Genomic DNA, 20,546 nt, shown 5'->3' with positions numbered 1-20,546 from the left:
CCCCCCCCTTGCGCCTCTCCTTTTCTGTTCTTGGCTCTTCCAAACTATTATGTAATACAACTGGAACAGGAATGAAGGCAGCACGGTAAGGGAGTTGACACTTATTGTCTATTTATTGGGAAAGAAAGGGCGTTCAAATGACTTTACTATTTTGAGGGCTGCACAATATATCGTTTTTTTCCCGTCATCGCGAAATCAACTGACGCGATAAACAGATCGTGAAAGGCTGCAACCTATTGCGAAAGACCCTCAGAGATAAGTTTCTGTTTGTTGAAAGAAAATGTCAGTGGAAAACTGCTCTTTAAAATGTAACTCAATCAAATGTAATCAAATCTAATATGTAGAGGTGGGTTTTCAATCTAGATTCATAAATGTCCACTGAGTGAGCTTCTTTAACATGTAGTGGGAGGCCATTCTAAAGATGGGGTAGGAAAACGCTCTGTTTTTCTTTTTTTTTTTTTTTCTTTTTTTCTGTTCTTTTTTTTTAGGCACAGGTTGCTAGGCTATTTTTAGACTATTGTGCAATATATCTGACCTTTGTATGCAATGTACCACACTACGTTGTCAAATCAACAACATGATGTACCTATAACTTATATCTTCAATCAATTGGAAACTTAAGCAAAATAACCTCATTTGTCCCGGCAGTGCTTTGCTCAAGCTGAGTGGGATCGGTGTATGCTACATTACGTGGGTGCGATAGTGCCAAATATTGGGCCAATCAAAACCAAGGATAAAGTGACAATTGAGGTGAGACAAGGACAGGGGTTTGGAGGATTATCTTACTGAACAGATTAGGAAACAAACCAGGAAGGAAATTGATATCAAAGGTAAGAAGATTAAAAAAAGGAAAAAAAGAAGTACAAAAAAGGAAAGCGCAGAGAGAATAAATGCACTGAGCAAGTGATGATGAGGGACGAAGCTGCTGCTGGGATTGTCACTGGATTTTTGAATTCTGTTTCTTGGTGAGAAAGAGAGGAAAAAAAACCTGAATGCGACAGGAAGACAGACAGTTTGACAGACGGGAGAAGAAGAGAAAAAACGGAGGGCGGAGAGATGAAAGCTATTGCCTCTGTGTGTACACCGAGAAGCCATAAGGAAACGCTTCATTCCCTGACTTTTATCCACTGTAATTACCATCTCCCACTGTTGAGCGGGAAATTTCACTTATCTCTTTCTCTGCTCTGGGAAAAAAAGTCTGCTCTTTCTCGCTCCGTCTAACTTTCCCCAGTGCTCGATAACGCTCCCTTCAAAGACGGCAGAAAGAAGACTTGAAAGGCAAGATGAGGGGAAAACTTGGCTCTGTGTGAGAGCTGCAGCTTTCAAGGAGGGGAAGAAATGTGAACATCGAAAGCAAATGCTCTGTCAGCCAGATGAGGGAGGAAAAGGTACAAAAAAAGAGTGCCAGAGCGGACTCGTGAGGATGAGAAGCAGAGCAGGAAGAATACCAAACGAGGAGAAGTAAGGACAGAGGATGCAGAGACGAGTGATGAAGAGACAGGCTGCAGGGTAAAATAGGACAAAGATGAATGGACTCGGATGCAAAAGTATTGGTTTCACAGGAGTGGGCGACGACAGCTAGTGAAGAGGGAATTGATAGGAAACAAATAGTGAAGAGAAATGGAGAGACGTATATAAAAAAAACAGTGAGATAGGAAAAAGGTTGTTAATTCATGACAAGGCAGGGTGGAAAAACAGGAAGCGCCAGGGAAAGAGAGGAGAAGACAGATGGACTGAAAGGAAGACAGATAAAGGTTCAGAGGAATTGGCTGTGGAGGAAAGCCTGGGGGAAGAGGTGGAAGGTAAATAACAGGAGAGTGAAGGTAGTCGTCTTGTCATCGACCACCAGGGAAATCAGGCGTGAAGCTCCTCTACACGTCGTTTAATCTATTGAGTTTTTTTAACAACACAAACGACAGCGTGTGGATTAGGAGGGAGGTTGTTCCATGTGTTGCCGATGCAAATGAACTTGTTTTTATCAATCCAGCTGTCATTTTTACCGATCCCAGTGCAGCGCTCTGCGGCTACGTTTCATTAGCGCTTCGACATGCCCTTGTTCGTTTTCCCATCAGCACTCGCCCCTCGGGGAATCCCCGCGGCCATCATGAGTGTTGTTCCGATTGTCTGAAAAACTGAAGTGGACTTGGTGAGATCGACCTCCAGAAGGTTGAGGGAGCGAGTGAACAACAATGGTCACGCCAGAGGTGGATATGGCCCACAATGCATTGCCGCACATCCATGGTTAGGTGGCAGTAATGTACAACTGGCACATCTTTGTCTGCCGACCACCAAGGAGGGAGAGACTGAGTAAATTTTAGTAAATTAAGTAAACTCATTTTAAGTCTGTAGGTATTTCAGGTGATTAGTTAAAAGGCATCGTAATAAGTAGATTAGTAAAGTACTGCTTTTCAATAAGGAAGTTGCATGAGAGACATACATAAAATTTACTTAAAAACGGGAATAGAATACCAAAATTAATGGATGTTAGGAAAATAAAAGACTCTTAAATATTAAATATTGACTTATTTTGAATTTGATGCCTGCAACATGTTCCAAAAAACCTGGCACAGGGGCAACAACAGATTGTGAAAATTGAGTAATGCTCGATACAATATTGCATCGATTCTTTGGACGACAACACAATATTTGTGGATATCACATACTCTGCCAATATAGCTTTAAATCGAATATAATTTCCATTAAACTCAGAGGTCTGCAATCATAGGAAGCAATGTCATAGGTCCATTTAACACAATCGGTTCCATTTATCTTAACTCATGAAAGGCAACTACCATAATTCCTCAATGTTCCGGCCGATGTAGCCAAGCCATCTATTGGCTCCTACACGCTACTACAAACTGCACGAGTCTGAGTAACTCATACGGCCACATTGACTAAAACACTGGTAGGACAATGATGCTTCACATGAGTACCTTACCGTAATCTAGAAAAACAAAGTGTGGAAAAAAGCATGAACATATTGTTGAATCTGTTAAATTACATTGGTAGAGATGTACATGATGATAAAGGGAGATTAAGCCCGACTTTTAATTTAAGGCCGCCCTTTATTTGTCCGTGTTGGCCACTGTCAGAAAGCCGGCGTTTTACTGGTTATCGGTTTTTATTTGAGGAATTACGGTAAAATATGATTTGAGCTTTTCCAGACATTTTTATGAAAAACATGCTATTATTTTTAATAAAAGAAGAAATATAAAGTAAGATTTAAATAAAAATAAAGGCCCATCTTAAAGATAATGATATGTATGGATATTTTAACTTTGCATCAATGACATTGGATCATTGATCAATGAATCCATATGTTTATCAAGGTCGATGTATTGTTACACCCCTAGTAATTTTAAGCCGATAGACAGGGAATATGGACTTCCACTACTTTCAGTTTGTTGCTTGTTTAACCCTGTCAGTCATCAGTGAGGGGATCTCCACTGCTAAAATGCTCCAGTTAATAATTCTCTTAGTTCAGCTTGAGGATCCGGCGGAGTATCCGGAAGCAACGGAGCAATCCTGGAAGTGGAACGTTGTGGATCTGGACTACCTGGAGTCCAGTGACTGTTTTGTTTAGCCTGTTGGACAATAAGCGACAGAATAGACAATTCCATTTTCAGAAGTCTCTAAGTTACTATCACGCCACAATGCTTCCATCCAGTCAGCTTTATTCAAACAGGAGATAGAATAAAGAGCCTGTGCTTGTCCAGAAGTTAAACTCTGCATGAATCCTCACAGATGACTGTAATCCTCTTCTCATTCCAGTTGAGACCAACTGGGCTACACAATACAACTCAGCAGAGCGCCAGTCCTGTGTGCAGGCCTGCAGTTGCCCTCTGCATAGCTTAACTCTGTGCCTCTCTCTCTCTCTCTCTCTCTCTCTCTCTCTCTCTCTCTCTCCCCCCATCTCACCCCATCTCCACTTTCACCATGTTTATTTATTGTGTAGATGATCTCAAGCCTCAAATTGACTTGGGGGATTGATTTGGCAAAGCCCTCCACCCTCCCTCTTCATTTCCCTCCCCTTATCTTCCTTTCACTCCCTCAATAGACTTTTGATTAATCCAGCGGCCACCTCTGTGAGTTGCAGACAAAATAACGAGTCAAACAGGGAGAGAGAGAGAGAGAGAGATAGAGATATTAGGGAAAACCAAAGAGAGATGGGGTGCCTCTTATTATCCAAGCTGAAAGTTATGTGATCCATTTGATAAGAAATTGAGGATGAGTAAAGAAGCAAACTTTCTTGGGAGGGAAAATAAAGAGAGAGAGATGCAGAGAGAGATGAAGGAAACAAATGACAATGGAGAGTGCCTGCGAAGCAGGGAGTAATTGACCATTCGTTAAGCCCTGTTACTGCTGCTATGCCTGCCAAGCTTCAATCTGTCGCTAACTAATGAAGCTACCATTAGTTTCGTGGCTTGGTTGAAAGCGCTTTCTTCCAGCTGAGTAGTATTAAAATAAGAATCCTGTGTGTGCTTAGTGTGTACCATGTTATGTGGGTTCACCAACACCACAGCAAGACTGGTGGTGAATCCGCACTAGGAAGCGGCATTAGGGGATTTTGAGATATGCGATTTTGATGTTTGATGCCACTATAATGATATTACTTGCAAAAAAATAAACCGATATTAAAATGTACGTATTTCCTCTGAATTCAATATTCTGCTCAAACACAACAAATTACTTGTTGAGTTTAAAACTGAGGCTGGGTATTGTTAAAAAACTATTTCAATTCCAGTACCACTACCAATACCGTTACTAAACTGTACTTTTTTGATACCAATTTTATCAAATCCGGTTTAACTAAAACATTTCCAATACTACAGTACATGAGCCCTGTCTCTTTGCTTAGCGTTATTCCTGCCTACCTCTACAGCGTGTAACGTTAGACAGCCCATGACCAGCTGCATTAGATCTTGGTAGAAGCATAATGTAAGCTTATTGGCTCTCTGACACTAATGACATTAATTTTTTATGTATTTTTATGACCAGGCATTTTTCAATACTTGATACTAAGGAGACAATTTGGCCAATGCCTAAAAAGTATTAAATTCAGTACCCAGCCCTATTTAAAACAATGACATAAAGGATTTTTAAGAGCGATTCAATACAAATATTTGGTTATTTAAAAATCCAATATGTCAATATATCGGCCGATATATATTTTAAAAGAAAATCCAGAAACGCATTGCAAAACAAACAGATTTCATAATAACATGATAACAGGACAAAGGAACTTCAAAATAGATTAAAGTTTTGATGAATAAAATGTGCAAAAATACAAACTTAAGATATGAAACTTTAAGTCCTAGGCCATTAGAAATGCAGACAAATGCCGATATATCGTTCGGGCTTTAGTCATGTGGTATGCGTCGGCAGTCGTGTTAATGTGGATGGAAATTAGTTCTGCTACGGAACTAAAACGCTTGCGCGGGCGGAGATTATTTTGTTCATAAATTAAAACGTAGTGTGGTTTTAGCCTAAAAGACTGAGGAAAACTAGAGAGAAGGGAAAAAGGAGGGCAAGGAGGGAGGCAGTGTGTGCGCACCATGCTCTATTTGGCCATGGGTTAGGGTTAGGGCCATGGTCTTTGGTGACACCTTGTTCATTTGCAAAAGCGACTGTTTGAGATGCAGGCATCGATCGAGCAAACAGAACCTGGGCCCTGAAGATAGAGACTGAGGGAGAGAGAAGCGTATTCAATCGCACCTTCAAACCGGACACACATCCCTATCTGTACTGTACTTAGTGCAGAAGTGGGAAGTAATACTTACGTACTGTACTTTTGTACACATTTGAGGTACTTGGACTTACTCCACTACATTATTCTAGCAGTTTTAGTTACTAGTTACTTTGCAAATTAACATTTGTGCATATAAAACACATGTAGTGTTAAATACAATTTTTTATTGGAAAGGAAACTACCCAACAATTTACAGGCCTTCAAGTCCGACTAATATGAGTAGCCTGTCAAACACAGAACTGTTCATTTCCATCTGCTAAAATGGGATTTTTCTGCATTGAGTACTTCAGTACTTTTATTTAAATAAATGACATGATTTCTTCTTCCACCATGTGTCATCTGTACTGTAAGTATGAATGACATAAGTGGATGACAGATTAGTTAAATCTGACTACGTTCACTGTGGCGTTTAACATTGAAACATTTTAAATAGAATCCATGCTTGCCAGTTTTCCTCAAGTGGAATGGATGTTGCCTGAAAATAGAAAATCTTTTAGTGTGTAACTAATTACTAATAACAAAAGCAAGACTTTCTTGAAGCTTAAATAATTCACTTCAAAACTCAATAGTTCTGACAAGGGTTGCATTTTAGCATTTTTTTTCCCCATTAAGGCCAGCATTGACTTTCTATCTCCATCTGATAACTTAACTTCCATCCATTATGTTGGCAGAACTTTTGATTTGAAATTGATTTGTTTTAAATGAAGCTAATGGCTCCATGAATCTAAAACCTTCTCCTGAGACTTCATTTTTCATCTGAGTAAGAGATCCGTCATTTTGACAACCACGCTGTCACCTCATAATGCATTTCTATCATTTGTCAAAGAAAATTTAAAAAAACCTCACATACGCTGTATTTTCATTAGACTTTACCAGTAAACGTTGTTGGAGTAGAACACGACAGATATATCGGCAGGCTGATATTATTGGCCGATATAAGGCATTTCCCGATATATAAGTATTAGCATTTATAATGGCCGATTTACAAAAAAAAAATATATATTTTTTTTTATATATCAGAATCATTTGTAAAAAATATATGAATCTGATAAATTAATATTTTAAAAATGAAAACGGACTGTTAACCATGTTGTGAGCGTTTAAAGGACTTTCAGTTTCATATCTTAAGTTTATATTTTTATACTTTTTTTTCAGACCTTTAATATATTTTGATGATCCTCTGTTTTTAAAAATATATATATATATATATCGGCCGATATATTGGCATATCAGATTTTTAAATAACCAAATATTTGTATCAGTATTGGCCTTAAAAGTCCTTTATCGTCGGGCTCTATGTTGGAGTTATGCAAACACGTGTCCGAAGCTTTCCTGGACTTATATGGCAGACTTTTGCCATGTTCAGCCTAACATATGCAGTAGAAGTTTGATTTTCTCAGTAATCTATTCCATCTGCTGACAGATGGAAAAGGTCATGTAATGATGAAATCTCCAAAAGAAGCTAGTAAGAGGGCCTTGAGTTTTTTTTGTCAACTTACTTTTTCCAAGGGCAAGGATTAATAACTTCGAGATATTACGGCACTAAGCAAGTTTGCTAGATCAGGTAGCAGATCTGTAGTTCGATGAGACAGTTCTGCTTCCAACCTGTAGGGGGACCGAAGAGGAAAAGGGCTTTGTTGTTGCTTTAAAGGTGCTTTAAGCAATGTTGGGTGATGCCACTTCTTGAAGTTGAAGTATTGTCTAACAAAACGGAGGATTGCTCGCCGCTCCCTCTTCCTCATCCCTTTCTTCCACCTTCCCTTCGATCCCAAGATGCTAACGAGAGACTTCTGTGATGTCAATACAGTGAAAATGGACCTACATAAACTAGTTTGTTCACGCCTGGCTACAAGTTAGCAATCAAAGACAATAAAGGCTGTCAGTTCAATAGCGTTTTAAGCTAACGTTAGCAATCAAACAACCAAATAGCTAAAACATTTGAAATGACTGCTATCTTAGCTAAAAGCTACCAATCAAACACAACAAAGGCTGTCACTTGGATGGCGTTTTGAGCTAACGTTAGCAATCAAACAATCACAGATAGCTAAGACGTTCTGTTATTGTTTGTAATGAAAAAAGTTTATTACCTCATTTCACAAATTTCAGTATGACACATTATGCCCTGGGGGTGACAGTTCAGCACGGTGAACTCTGAGGCTACATTTACATTGCTACGTTTCGGTTTAAAAAGAAATCTTTTTTGCTACATGTATACCTGGCATTCACACTGCTCTGGTGTTTTAGAGCCCCTAAACCTGAGAAATTTGAAAACACTTCTGACCCCGTTTTGGTTTGGAATCTCCGGGGTTGTGTTGCATTTTCAACAACCAAGGAAAGAGAGCTATCCCATACACACTCACAAATGTAACAACGATTTTTTTTACTGGGAGTTACGCGCTGTAACTGTTTCTCAGCAACCATCCGGCAGCTACAGTGACTTCCTGGACTCTCTGCTGGTTGCCTGGCAACTTCACGGTGATGACAAGATTCCAGGAAGTCACAAGACACAAGTCGTTACAACACATTAGTCCCAGTCCACAGACTAAAAGTGGTATTGATTTTTGAACTAATACTTGGCAAAAACAAGCCCATTTCCCCAAAATGTTGAAAAAGTAATGTAATTACAGCTGTTGTGTGTTCAGCCTTGCGGAGCTTGTCTGTTGGTGGTTGTTTTTCTCATCCCAGATCCTAGTCCAAACACTTCAGGGGCTTTATTCGTCATGGTAGCGTTCGGCCATCATGACAGTGTGACCGCGGAGCAGCTGGCAGCAGAGGCTGCTGTGTCAGGATCACTCAGCTCACCGTGTCACATCTTATAAAGGCACTGTTAGATGGCACGCTCTTGAGATGGTCTGAGAGGGATAAACACACACACACACACATACACACACACACACACAGGGCTGGACAATATCTGTTTGTTATTGCCGTGGCAATATCAACTGGCGCATTCTACACATCAAGAAAGGTTGGGACAGATTGCACAAAACAAACAAAACATATTTTTGTGTTGGTTGAAAAAAAATATCAATAGAAGCTGTGTTTTATAGTCAATTCAATGTTCAATTCGTTCAGTAAAAGAATATTGGATATTTTTAGTGGTTTTAAATTCAACATTTTGTCATATTGTGCAGCCCTTCCAGGCAGAAATGATTTACTGACTTAGGGGGCAAAGGTAAATAATAGAATGATAGAATAGAAGAGCTAGAACAGTCTAGTAAATTCAGAAAATGACATCACTTTACTGTAATGCAGCCTGTAAAACCAGCTTAAGATAACACTTACCATATTACGATATTACAACATGTATCCAAAATCTAAGACAAGAACTAGTCCGTATCGCGATATTGATACAAAATCATTATATTGCCCAGCTCTAACTTTATTTGTACAAGCACCTAATAAATCAAACTCAGGCAAGCCCACTTCTGACAACAGATTCAAACAGAGCGTGTGTGTGTGTGTGTTTGTGTCGCTCCAGTGGCTCAGTTGAAGTTAGTTTATATGGAGAGTTATGCACATAAGAAATCCAAGGTTCCACAGGAGGGGTATTCAGCAAACTGCATTACAAAGTGCTGTTTACTGTATCGGGACAGAGGAAATGAATTCAAAGCAAGCTCTGGCGATGTCGGCGTCTAATGTATTTCTAAAGCTCTCTGCAAAGCTAAGCTCTCTCTATCTTTCTCTCTCCAGCAGGGGGATTCTCCGTGCAGTCACTCCCGGCTTTGTCTGACCCCCCCGGTATACCAGCAACCAGACTTTATTTCTCCTAAATCTCCCTCTCCTAATCCTTCCCCGCTTCTCCTCCTTTTTTTTTTTTAACACACTTCCCATTCCCGCCTCCGACTGACATATTGTACAACAGGGAGGATAAAATATCAGACAGCTGGAAAGCAGTTGTCTTTTTATGCTGCGAGGAAACGCCGTGAGCACCGTTAAGAGAGAGAATAATTGCTCTAACACCACTCCTCCCTTTCTGTTTTTTTTCTTCTTCTCTTCTTCCAGTGCAGTTCAACTTGATTCCTGTGGGGCTCAGGATAGTGGCCATCCAGAGCACCAAGACGGGGCTCTACGTTGCCATGAACAGCGAGGGCTACCTCTACACTTCGGTACGGTCAGCACATACAGTACAGTAACACCGTAAGCCTTTAAAGACTTTAAATCATCATGCTATTTCTAGAGCTGCAAGGATTATTTGATTAGTTGTCAACTATTAAAGTAATCGCCAAGGGTTTCTGGATAGGGAGTAAATTGTGCTTGCGAATTTGAAATGTTACTGCTACAAAGAATCTAGAAAAGAAGATGGTTGAAAATTTTGGATATCATGACATGACACAAGAGCTTTCTTTTAGTTAAAAGCTGCATTACAGAAAAGTAACAAGGTTTCTGCGGGGTGTTAAAAGGTTTTCGGCCTTAAAACGCCTTAAATAATTTTAAACAGGTCTTAATTTTCCTACGTCCATGCAACGCCTCCTCTAATGCTTCCTCAGCGCTTCGTTTTTTTTTATTCTGTGGTGTTCTAGTTCTTTCTTTTGATAGTCCAAATATAATTTGCTGTATATTTATAGACTATCATTACTCCGTTTTGCTTATATTTAATTGGAATAAATGTATTTACTTTGCAAAAAAGTAATTTTGTGACTCTGCATTTCAATGTACTTCTATATTGTGCTATAGGTCTTACGTTTTATTCATAATGGTCTTAAAAAGTCTTAAAAGTCTTGATGAAGACACACACACACAGACAGCATGACATGACACAATGCTGAGACAAAGTCTTTTCGCTCCGACCTGGATCCGTTTTAATCACACAGTTACAGGCTAAGGTAAGGAAATTGTGGGTAACGTCTGCATGAAACACTCCCACTCTCGGTCAAAGCAGCATTCGTCTGCTACAAGTTGTGAAACAGCTCACTTGGTACTTCCAGAGAGTTGTTTCGCATTGATGTGCAGAGAATAGCGGAAGCAGATGGAAGAATAGGCGGAGAGACAAGAGGGTGGATCAGAGTGCACTCAGTCAGGATGCGGAGAAGCTCTTTTATTTCTGCCTTTCTCCTCTTGGCACACAGGCAATGTGTGTGAGATCTTGTTTGAAGTGCATCGGTGCGCTCACTTCAAAGTCCATCTAACGCTGCCTGCATGCATACTATGCTGCCAGAGAGGAGAGCAGATGCCTGGTTTCTATCAGGTGGAACAGTGGAAAATCAGCCCGGGAAAGAACACACATACACTGATTTGCACAAAAGCCGTCGTCGCATACACAGTATTAGAACAACTTTCAGTTGAAACATGCACATTACTTAATGTCTGTCCTTAATTCTAGTAGCTGCCCACTTTTCCAACCACAAAATGCAGTGGGACATAACAGAAGTCTTGAAAGTGCAAAGCCCTTCTTGATCCAGAAATCACGTCACATGACTTAAAGTAATTGGCAAAACCGGCTTGAACTGAGTTCTTGTTGGCTCTTTAAGTTTTGTTGCTTTGTTATTGTACAGTTATGAGCCTCGGGTTCAAATCTCTACTTGTCTCTATTTTTTAACCATGGTCAATCTGACCGTGAGTCATGCCAGAGACGGTTTAGAACCGAGACGCCCCAACTTAGAGTAGCTTCCTGGATCTGTGTCATGTTGCTCCACCGCTGCCACGCCTCTTTAGGAGACCAGCGACAGCTTCTGAGTGTGTTGATTCTAATGGGAGACGTAAACAGGAACGCAATTTATGAGCAATTCTTTCGCCCCATAGTCACCAAATTAAATATTAGAGCCATTCTTCACAAGCCACATATATCCAGAACATTTTGACTTGACACTAAAATTGGATTTTTCAAGGGGGGACAGATCACGAGAGACTAACTTAGTTTGAGACCTGTTTCTGTCTCTGGACCAGCTCTCGCGAGATCTGGCAACACAGAGGAGCTACCATCCGTGAACGTCCTAATAAAACTAATCTCTGGGATGCTAAAGATGTCTTTTAGCTGTGTAAATTTGTGTTAGCAGAAGAAAATACAAACAAATGAACTCCCTGGATTAGCTTGCCAACTGCATAGGGACCAACCTAGCAGTTGGTTAGCCCACTTGCAAACTAATGCTCCATATTAATCTGAAAATATTTATAATGCATTCTTACTCATGTAGCATGAATGAATCCGACACCTACGGAGTTTACTAAAGACGAGCATTTGAAATGATTCATTTCATTCATATTTATTTATTTTCTTTGGGAGGCTTTAGGGAACGCAGCATGCCTCGATATACGATGTAGTACCAGAGTTGTGTTTAGGCTCTTGGTAGCCCCGCTTTGCCAGACCTTCCTCCACAGCACTACAGAGGAGGGTCTGGCTAGTCCACACAGCATTCTGGGATGGGAGAAAAACGTGCGCTGGTTTATTTATTTCTTAAATCCCAACGGTGCCTCTGCGTAACAGCCTCGGGAAGGAACTTGTTTTAGTGGAACGTTTACGTTCGTGTACAGAAAACTCAGATTGGACAGATAGTCTAGCTAGCTGTCTGGATTTACCCTGCAGAGATCTGAGGAACAGTTCACCATAGTCCTCAGAGATCCACCGGAGGTTAGAACAACCTTGTGTTGTCTTTCTGTAAAAATCAACACTTTTGGTGAAGCATTTTATCAGTGTTTTTAACTTTTTCTTACATTTTTGTCCCTTTTTTCAACACTTTTGATACTTTTTTTCAATGTTTGTCACTTTTTATGATCTTTTTAACACTACGTAACACTTACTTATTAACTTCAGTTTTACAGTTAGGAATTCATGGTCAATAAACCTCATTTATAGGAAATTATACCTAATTTTTGAGTTAGAAAAGCAGATATTAGGAATTATTTAGACTAAAATTAAAGGAATGTATGTTGTTGGATAATCACAGACTGGAATATGTCAATTTTTACTCAATACTATGTCAAAACCACTTCAATTTTCTTTTTCAAATGCCATAAAATTGAGTAGGACGCCCAAAAATGAATGAAAGAAGAGATTTGTACTTGCCAAAAAGCGTTGTGTGGAATCAATCATGTTATTTTGGGGTAATTAAAAAGAACATTGATACAGGAAAACAGGTCAATTTGACCCAAGGACAACATGACGGTTAAAGAAAGTGGAAGGTTACGTAAATCCGGGGAATCAATCCTGTAAATGAATTGTCGAAGAAACAGAAAATGCTCTTGGAGGCCAAATTATTTAATTATTATTCAGTGTCCCTTGTCTTTTTATCACGAAAACTGCAGGAGCGTTTTTTTTTTACTTGCCAAAATGTCAGAAGTGGCCTCAATCCATATTTGAACCTACCCGTACTGTACTGTAATCCCCCCCCCCCCCCCCCCCCCCCCCCCCCCCCCAAAAAAAGAAACTTTTCACCTAATGAGCCCCAGAAAATAGTCCTTGCACATTACTTTTCCAGGGCTCAGAACCCCCCCCCCAGACAGTAAAAACCTTACACACACACACACACACACACACACACACACACACACACACAGAACATAGAGGTTATACTTACCCAGGCATTCTCCTGACAGAAGAAAGGTGACCCATTTTCACTAAGGGAAATAACCACAGGGAGGGAGAGGGGGAGAGAGAGAGAGAAAGAGAGAAATCCCGCTGAGATGAGAAAGGAGGGAGGACAAGGGAGAGAAGGAGAACTTTTTTCCACCCCTCTCACCTTGAACTACCTGTTTTGCCGTTGTTCTCTGAACACCAGAGAGGGAGAGAAAGAGAAGAAGACAGAGAACCGAAATAGAGGATGAAGCCATGTATTCGCTCTCGTTGCCCTCAGGGTCCGGAGAGAGGCGGTGGAGCGCCTTGCCACCCGGTTATGCAACCGTTAGAATGTGCTGGGAACACGGCCCCTGCGTCAACCCCTTAAGGGTGCGGGGCATTTTAGCAAGCATTCAAAGAAATAATCTCGATATTAAATCTTATTTTCAACATATATCCCACAGATTAAATGCACTGTATTCATTTACATGTTACACTTACATTTCAATGAAAATAAGATGAATGCTTCAAAAAGGTACATTCCTCCCAATATCATGAATCATATCGCAATATCAGTCAAAATAAGCTCATTTAGATATTTTCCACACATCGTGCAGCCCTACTCTGAATGCTCTCATCAGCCTCGTTCCAAAATGCAGAAAGCTGCTGTCAGCAAAAAACTCTCTTGATAAACGCACTCGCTACACGACCTGCCCGGCGCCAAACCACAGACAGATGCCAAGTTTCTATTGTATGGTACGGCTTTGTTCAACTCAACACATTTGTTTGGTACCAGTTCTTTTCTTGTTTGGTTTTCCATTGTGAACAGTAAAGGTAGAGGTCAGTGTTGTGGAATAATGTTTTTATTCAATGTTAAAAAAATGAACAAATGCATAAATAAGTGAATACCTACATAAATATATGAATAAATAAATAAACATGCCTTTGAAATACATCATGACAAAAATAAATTTGGCAATAAATACTTAAATGAATGTAAATGTTCATATAAAAATGAATTAAGTAGTTAAATTATTTTTAATTATTTTAAGTCCACATTTATTTATTTCCCTCTCTATTTCCAGTTCTTATATGCAACTCAAGGGGCGTGGCTATCTCTCACATTACATTGTGAAATGGTATTATGATACGATCTGCACGCGTGCTTTCACTTTACGCACGAGCAGATCAGTTTCTTCTCCTGAAAATCTCTCCTTCCCGCTCAGCAAATCCGCCATCACGATACCAATGCCAAAGTACGAAGACATAGTGGACCAGACGCAAGCTTTTATTTTGAAAAGTCGAAACTTGGGGATGGCACCAACCAAGAGGGCATGAAACAGGAGGCATAAGACGGTAGGTCTCCAGGCTGCTGCCATACACTCTTGGTTAAAGTAGCACAAGGGGATTCATGCACGCCCTAAATGCGCCAGGCGCTTCATGCCATGCGCTTAGATCGTTAAACTCTGGCCCACTTTTTCAGTATTTAACCTGGACAATGACCTTTCCCTAACTGGGAAAGAGGGCCTTAACAAAACATATAGAAAAGTGAATTAATGTTTTAGCTGTGTGAGTGATGTGCAAATTCTACTATTACTAGAAATAAAGGATACATTTAAACACTCACTATGCAAAATAGGTTAATTTATAATGGCTTCCTAATTATGCTGATTAAAAACATAATACAGGCAGCATTATGTTGCAAAGCAGAAGTATTTTCAAGGTGATAGTTATGTGATGAGTTGCCTCTTAGGCTCAAATCAAGGAGTATTCCCCAGCAGCAGCAGCAGGAAAAAAACCATTTAACTAAGGTGGAGGTGTTTCCTCTTACTTTTTTGTAGCAATAACAAAGGCTTGCTTTGGCTGCGGCAGTGTTCCAGTGGCTACTCAGCATTAATCTTTCATGGGCTTTTGTGGCAGATGTGTTCTCTGCTGCAAACACATAAACACACACACACACACACACACACACACACACACACACACACACACACACACACACACACACACACACAAATGCACAGCAGATAATTACAGCACTTGTTTAAAGGATTTGTAAAATGAAGTACCCTCTCCCAGCTGTACATTTGCAAGTAATGGCTCAGAGAAAAAAAAAAGAGGAAAGTAGTTTTCCAGCTCCGCCGTCTTAAGCATAATTTATCTTGATTTAACAGTTGCATCATTCCAATTCTAAGCTCTCTGTTTTTATTTTCTTTGTGGATTATTATCTTCAATAGTTTTGGTTTGTTCTTTTCTAATTCAGGCTCTCAACTCTGCTGCCACAGCTCATTTTCCCCATGAGGATCACTGAAATTTGATCTAATCACCTAATCTGATTTAACTAGCCTGAAACGCAGCACAGCAGTGTTTTTTATTTTTCAATTTCCTTTGTTGTTCAATCTATGATACACTGGCCGAGATGAGCAGTCCTGTATCTTCTAGTTTCTTGTGCAATGACAAAGCCAAGGTTTTGAACCAGGGTCTGTTGGTAGAAATGTAGTTTTAAGGACTGCTAAGAGATGGAATGTCTTGTGGGAATCAGTGCTACCGTTAGCAAGCTGGTGTGACTAGATAGATAGATAGATAGATAGATAGATAGATAGATGTTTATTGATCCCAAGAAAAATGGGAAATTCCAGCAGCAAAATCAGTCACAAAGCACAGAATATAAATATAAATTAAATACTAGGGAAAATATACATACATACAATATACATGAAATAATAATATAAATAAAGTAAAAAAGAACAATTTTTTGAATATGTACGGGATGGGGAAACTAGCTGCCACTTTGTGAGTGTAATGAAACATAACGTGATATGGGGCCTACCAAATGCTAAATGATGTAAGGGACACATGGCTTACATCGTCAAAAGCTTTGTGGGGGGAAAAGTCTTTCACCATTTGTACGCTTTAACATCAAAGAAAGACACAAAGAAGTTGAAGGCTCGTATTCTAGCAGAGCTAAGTCAACTCCTGCCGTGGAAAAAAATGACGCTTAGAGGCTGTTCCATAAATATGTCCGAGGACTTTTTCCTTCTCACTAATATGCTGCTGTCTCCTTATACACATAGAGAAGAATTCCAATTCTGGTTAGACTTTAATACACAGGAGATATCTACTGTACATAAAGTGTGATTGCTTTTGTTTGCAGTGGTGCATCCCCTGCAGACACGCAACATGACACAACTCCTGCCAGTACAAAAGGGTGGAAAATATTTCCTTACATAAGAGGGAACGTTTCTCTCTCTTGAGTGTGGATTCGCCTTCCTCAGTAAAGAAGTAGGCAGCCAAACGTTCCTCTTTATTATCCTTGAGGAATATTACCCAAGCTTCTTTTAGCACTCAGGAGAGATAGAAAAAGAAAGATTCAAACTAGTTGTATAAAACAATGGGGTTAATGAATGTGTTTTGTGCTTGTTACATACCTGCCTCACACAGTTTTCCCCCTTGGTGAGGTTCACTTACGCAGTTACGCAACACGTTCTCAGTCATTGGCCATCGCGTCAAAACTCTTGGTCACGTGTCTTTGCCGTTTTTTATTGATGCAAAAAGTCTCGTTAAGCGTCATTTTTAGACGTGCTTGCTCAGGACTTATGGCGTCACTTTTTGAGGCTCTGGGTCGCGACGTACGTTCTACTGACTTGTGGCAAAAGAAACGGGACAGTTAGGTTTAGGAAAAGATGTTTGGTGGGGTTACAAAATGTATGTTTCTGTGATACTGGGATAAGACCGGGACTTGATCCCCGGTCTCCTGGGTGAGTTCTGTGTTGTTTGACTCGTCCACCACCCCCAACCACTGCTCTTAATACTACGTCATCAGCAGCACCGCAGTTGAGCTGCTGCTATGCCCGGTCTGTTCCATACACACGCTGGAGGCGCTAAGAGCCACTGAACAAGCATCAATATCTTCCAAGTTGGGAGGGAAACCGGGTTGGAATGAGGCAATCGCAGTGGGGTACTCTTCAAGTCCTGTGTCAGGAGACAGTTCTCCTGACAGGAGGTGTGCTCTGCAGTCCGCGATACGGCAGAACATGCAAACTGTTACAGCTTACAATGTTTCAGACACCGGCACGGCAGAGCAAAAGTCTGAATTTAAAAAAATAATAATAATTGTGGTACTCATTTGTCTGTCTGAAAACCCCCTCAGACCCCAGAGGGGTTAATCATTCTGTGGAGTCGTGAGTTGGTAAAAAAAGGGAGCGATGGCGCGAATGTCCTTTTGTCCTTACATGAGCCTCTTGTTTACGTGAGGATAAAACGAGACGACAATAGGGGCGAGACAGAGAGCAGAGGAGTGAGTCACTGCAGAGCATCGGTGTATCTGCCTTCACATTCAAATGTCCAGGATGGGAAGTGACGTTTGCTTCAAATGAAACACATTTTTGACCTTTTCACCACACGCGATGTAATGCTTCCTTCTGTGTACCCTACAGCGTGTGTTTGTGTGTGTGTGTGTGTGCGTGTGTGTGTGTGTGTGTGTGTGTGTGTGAGTGAGTAAATCTGTATTCAAGGCCAGAGGGCTCATTGAACTCCTTGAGGATAGGGGGGTGGCAGGGCAATTTGACTGACAGGGCGCGCTGGATCTTCCCACTAGTTATTACAAACAGGGCTGATTGTAGTCGCTGTATTGAGAGGAACGAAGATGGAAAGACAGAGGGGCAGCAATGGATGCTGGGAGGGAGAGAAGGAAGAGAAGGATGGGCTGACAGGCCCAGACTCATAGCGAACATAACGTCTCCGCTGGGAGCAACAACCGCCGCCCTGCTCATCTTTCTTCCCCCGTCTCACTTGTACAGCTTTTACTTGCCTGTCAGTCTGTCTCGCTCCCTGTCCGGCCATTTGTGTCTGTTGGCCTCTCCTGTGGTTTGTTCTTTTTCTTTATTTTTCTTCTCCTCCATCACTACTTTTTTCCTCCCCTGCTTTTTTATCACAACCTCTTTATTTCCAAATATACTGTATATCCTCGGCTTGACGTGTCCTTTATCTGCTGTCTTTGTCCTAGAGCTGTCCTCTACCTCTCTGTTGCCCCCTTTCCCCTCTCCCCCTTTGTCCTCACACTGTTGGCGTTCACATGTTTTCTTCTTCTTCCCACTCTTTATTTCCTCATTCCCTGTCCCTAGGTGTCTGTGTTCTTCATATTTATGTGGAATTATAGTTTACTCTTCTTAAGTGGAATATGCGGCTCTGAAAGAAGTTTGTGATTGTTGTGCTGTGCAAACAATACCTCTCTAGACTGGGACACCCTGGGTTGATTGAACTAGTTGTTAACCACCGTCATGACTCAGCTTATGCAGGACCGCGGTTGTTCGGGTTAGGGTTAGTGAAGCCGGGGAACTGAAAGAAATCCCAAACATAGACGTTGATCTGGATTCATAGTACAGGCCTCAGGGTTTTTCTAAGTCTTAGGCGCAGCACTAAAGCTATTTTTTGGCACTGAATGAATATAACTAAATTACATTTCTCAGATTTAATGATTGTTTGTTATCTGCTAGTGTTGCCAACATAACCTTTTAACCACAAATATGGTATTTATAATAATGGTTCAAAATTATGTGAAATTGCATTTTTTGTGTAAGATTTTCTCGCGGGCCGACCCTAACCCCCTACCAAATACGTGCACCTAAGTCTTTAACAAACCTAGGTAAGCACTGAAATTTTTTTTACAAAATAACATGTTACGTCCCAAATCAATTTATTTATTTTCAGCTGCTACAACGTGAGCCCGTCTCTGTGAGTTTTTCCTCCCTGCCTCTACGACGTGTAATGTAGACAGCCAATCACAGACATATTAGATCTGGGTAGAAGCATGCTGCATGTTTATTGGCTCACTGCCGCGGATGAGAGTTACTCCTTAGATATTGAAATTGGGTATTGGATAACAAGGATTTTTTTGATTCTTAATACAAAGAAGGCAATTTGGTCAGTGCCTAAAAAAGTATTAAATTAATTTCCCAGCCCTTCCATACACAGAATATACAGTATGTTTAGACAAATCAGATTTACAGGCGTCTGTTTGGATCTATTCAAGGACAAAATCCATTCCTTAAGCTTATATGAACTGACACTAATGGAGAAAAGACGTGTAGATGTACTTAAACATTTCTGAATGTTTTAATAGTTCTGTGACTGCATGTTCCTGCATATTTTGACAGAGGCCAAGCATCTCCCCAGATATTAATCAAGTTGTGCTAAGTGATGTCTTCCATGTTAACGCTGGCTCAGCAAATCTGTCATGGTGCCAAAATAGCAACAGCTGTCCCAGGTGAGATGCTAATTGTAAGGGCACAATGCGGCAAGTGCATGACAGATGTAGGCGGGTGGCATGCTTTGAGGTAACGTTCTGAGGCACAGATCCAGAAATATGACTCACACACTTATTAGAAATGTGAGATGCACAGTAGAGCTGGGCGATCACTCAACTTGTCAAATTTTCAATGATGCTATTCGTCCTCCAGCGATTACGAAAACAAGGGAATCAAGAGGGTTTTGTACCCCATTACAATTTTAGGAACGGTGCTCCTGTTTTCACTTGTTAAAAATCCAGTGCCCCCCTTTATATGTGGGTGTGTGTGTGTGTGTGTATATATAAATATATGTATATGTTGTGTTATATATTTGTTGGAGAGAGGATGATCTTTTGTGATCCACAATGTAAAAATACTCCAGTACCAGTTAAAGACCTAAATAAAAAGTGAACGTAAAGTTGTCCTGGACAGCTAAGCTATGGTGTGTGAGAGAAAAGACTGAGCTTCCTCTCTTACACATTCCTATATAGTCCTGTACAGTACTGGATGACCTACATCTTAGTCTGAGTTACCAACGTTGCACTTTGTCAGAGTTGGGTGATAATAATAATCAGTAATAACTAAAGCCTGACTCTGTAGTGAGGCACCAACTGAAACCTTGTTCAGTGCCAAGCTGGATAGTCAAGCTGTAAGAGGCCAGATGGGCTGTGTGTATCCATCTGTCTTTACACATCCCCAACAATTCACACCTCTTCATCATTCCCTCACTTCACCTCTGCGTCACCTTTTTATTCATCTGGCCGCTGCACGTTCTTTTCACATTCAATTCAATCAGTGTCGAACGCCCTGCACATCTCAAGTCAACAAAGAGAAAAATAATCAATTGTGGTGACCAGTCATGTGTCCACTGTGTCTCCAGGAAGTCAGGCATAATGAGTGGTTTGTGGAGGTCTTGATATTAATATAGCCACATTGGGCCAGATCTATGCAGTGGCTGTGTAATGGTCCTGGAACACCTGGGCACTCAGCAAAGGTTAATGCAGGGGGGGGGGGGGGG

At 40.7% G+C, this 20,546-nt stretch overlaps 1 protein-coding gene across 1 annotated transcript in view; it reads left to right on the top strand.

The window, feature by feature from the left end:
- fgf11a (fibroblast growth factor 11a) overlaps positions 1-20,546 on the top strand; it is a 100,823-nt gene that overhangs the window by 58,159 nt on the left and 22,118 nt on the right. The window contains exon 3 of the mRNA XM_034856872.1: positions 9,755-9,858. Coding sequence (XP_034712763.1) covers positions 9,755-9,858 — 104 coding nt within the window. The remainder of the gene's footprint in view (positions 1-9,754; positions 9,859-20,546) is intronic.

Source organism: Etheostoma cragini, chromosome 19 (assembly GCF_013103735.1).
Source record: "Etheostoma cragini isolate CJK2018 chromosome 19, CSU_Ecrag_1.0, whole genome shotgun sequence".
In the NCBI taxonomy this organism is placed as follows: Eukaryota; Metazoa; Chordata; class Actinopteri; order Perciformes; family Percidae; genus Etheostoma; species Etheostoma cragini.
Note: the sequence above shows the minus strand (reverse complement) of the source record. Positions and strands in the feature narration are given on the sequence as shown.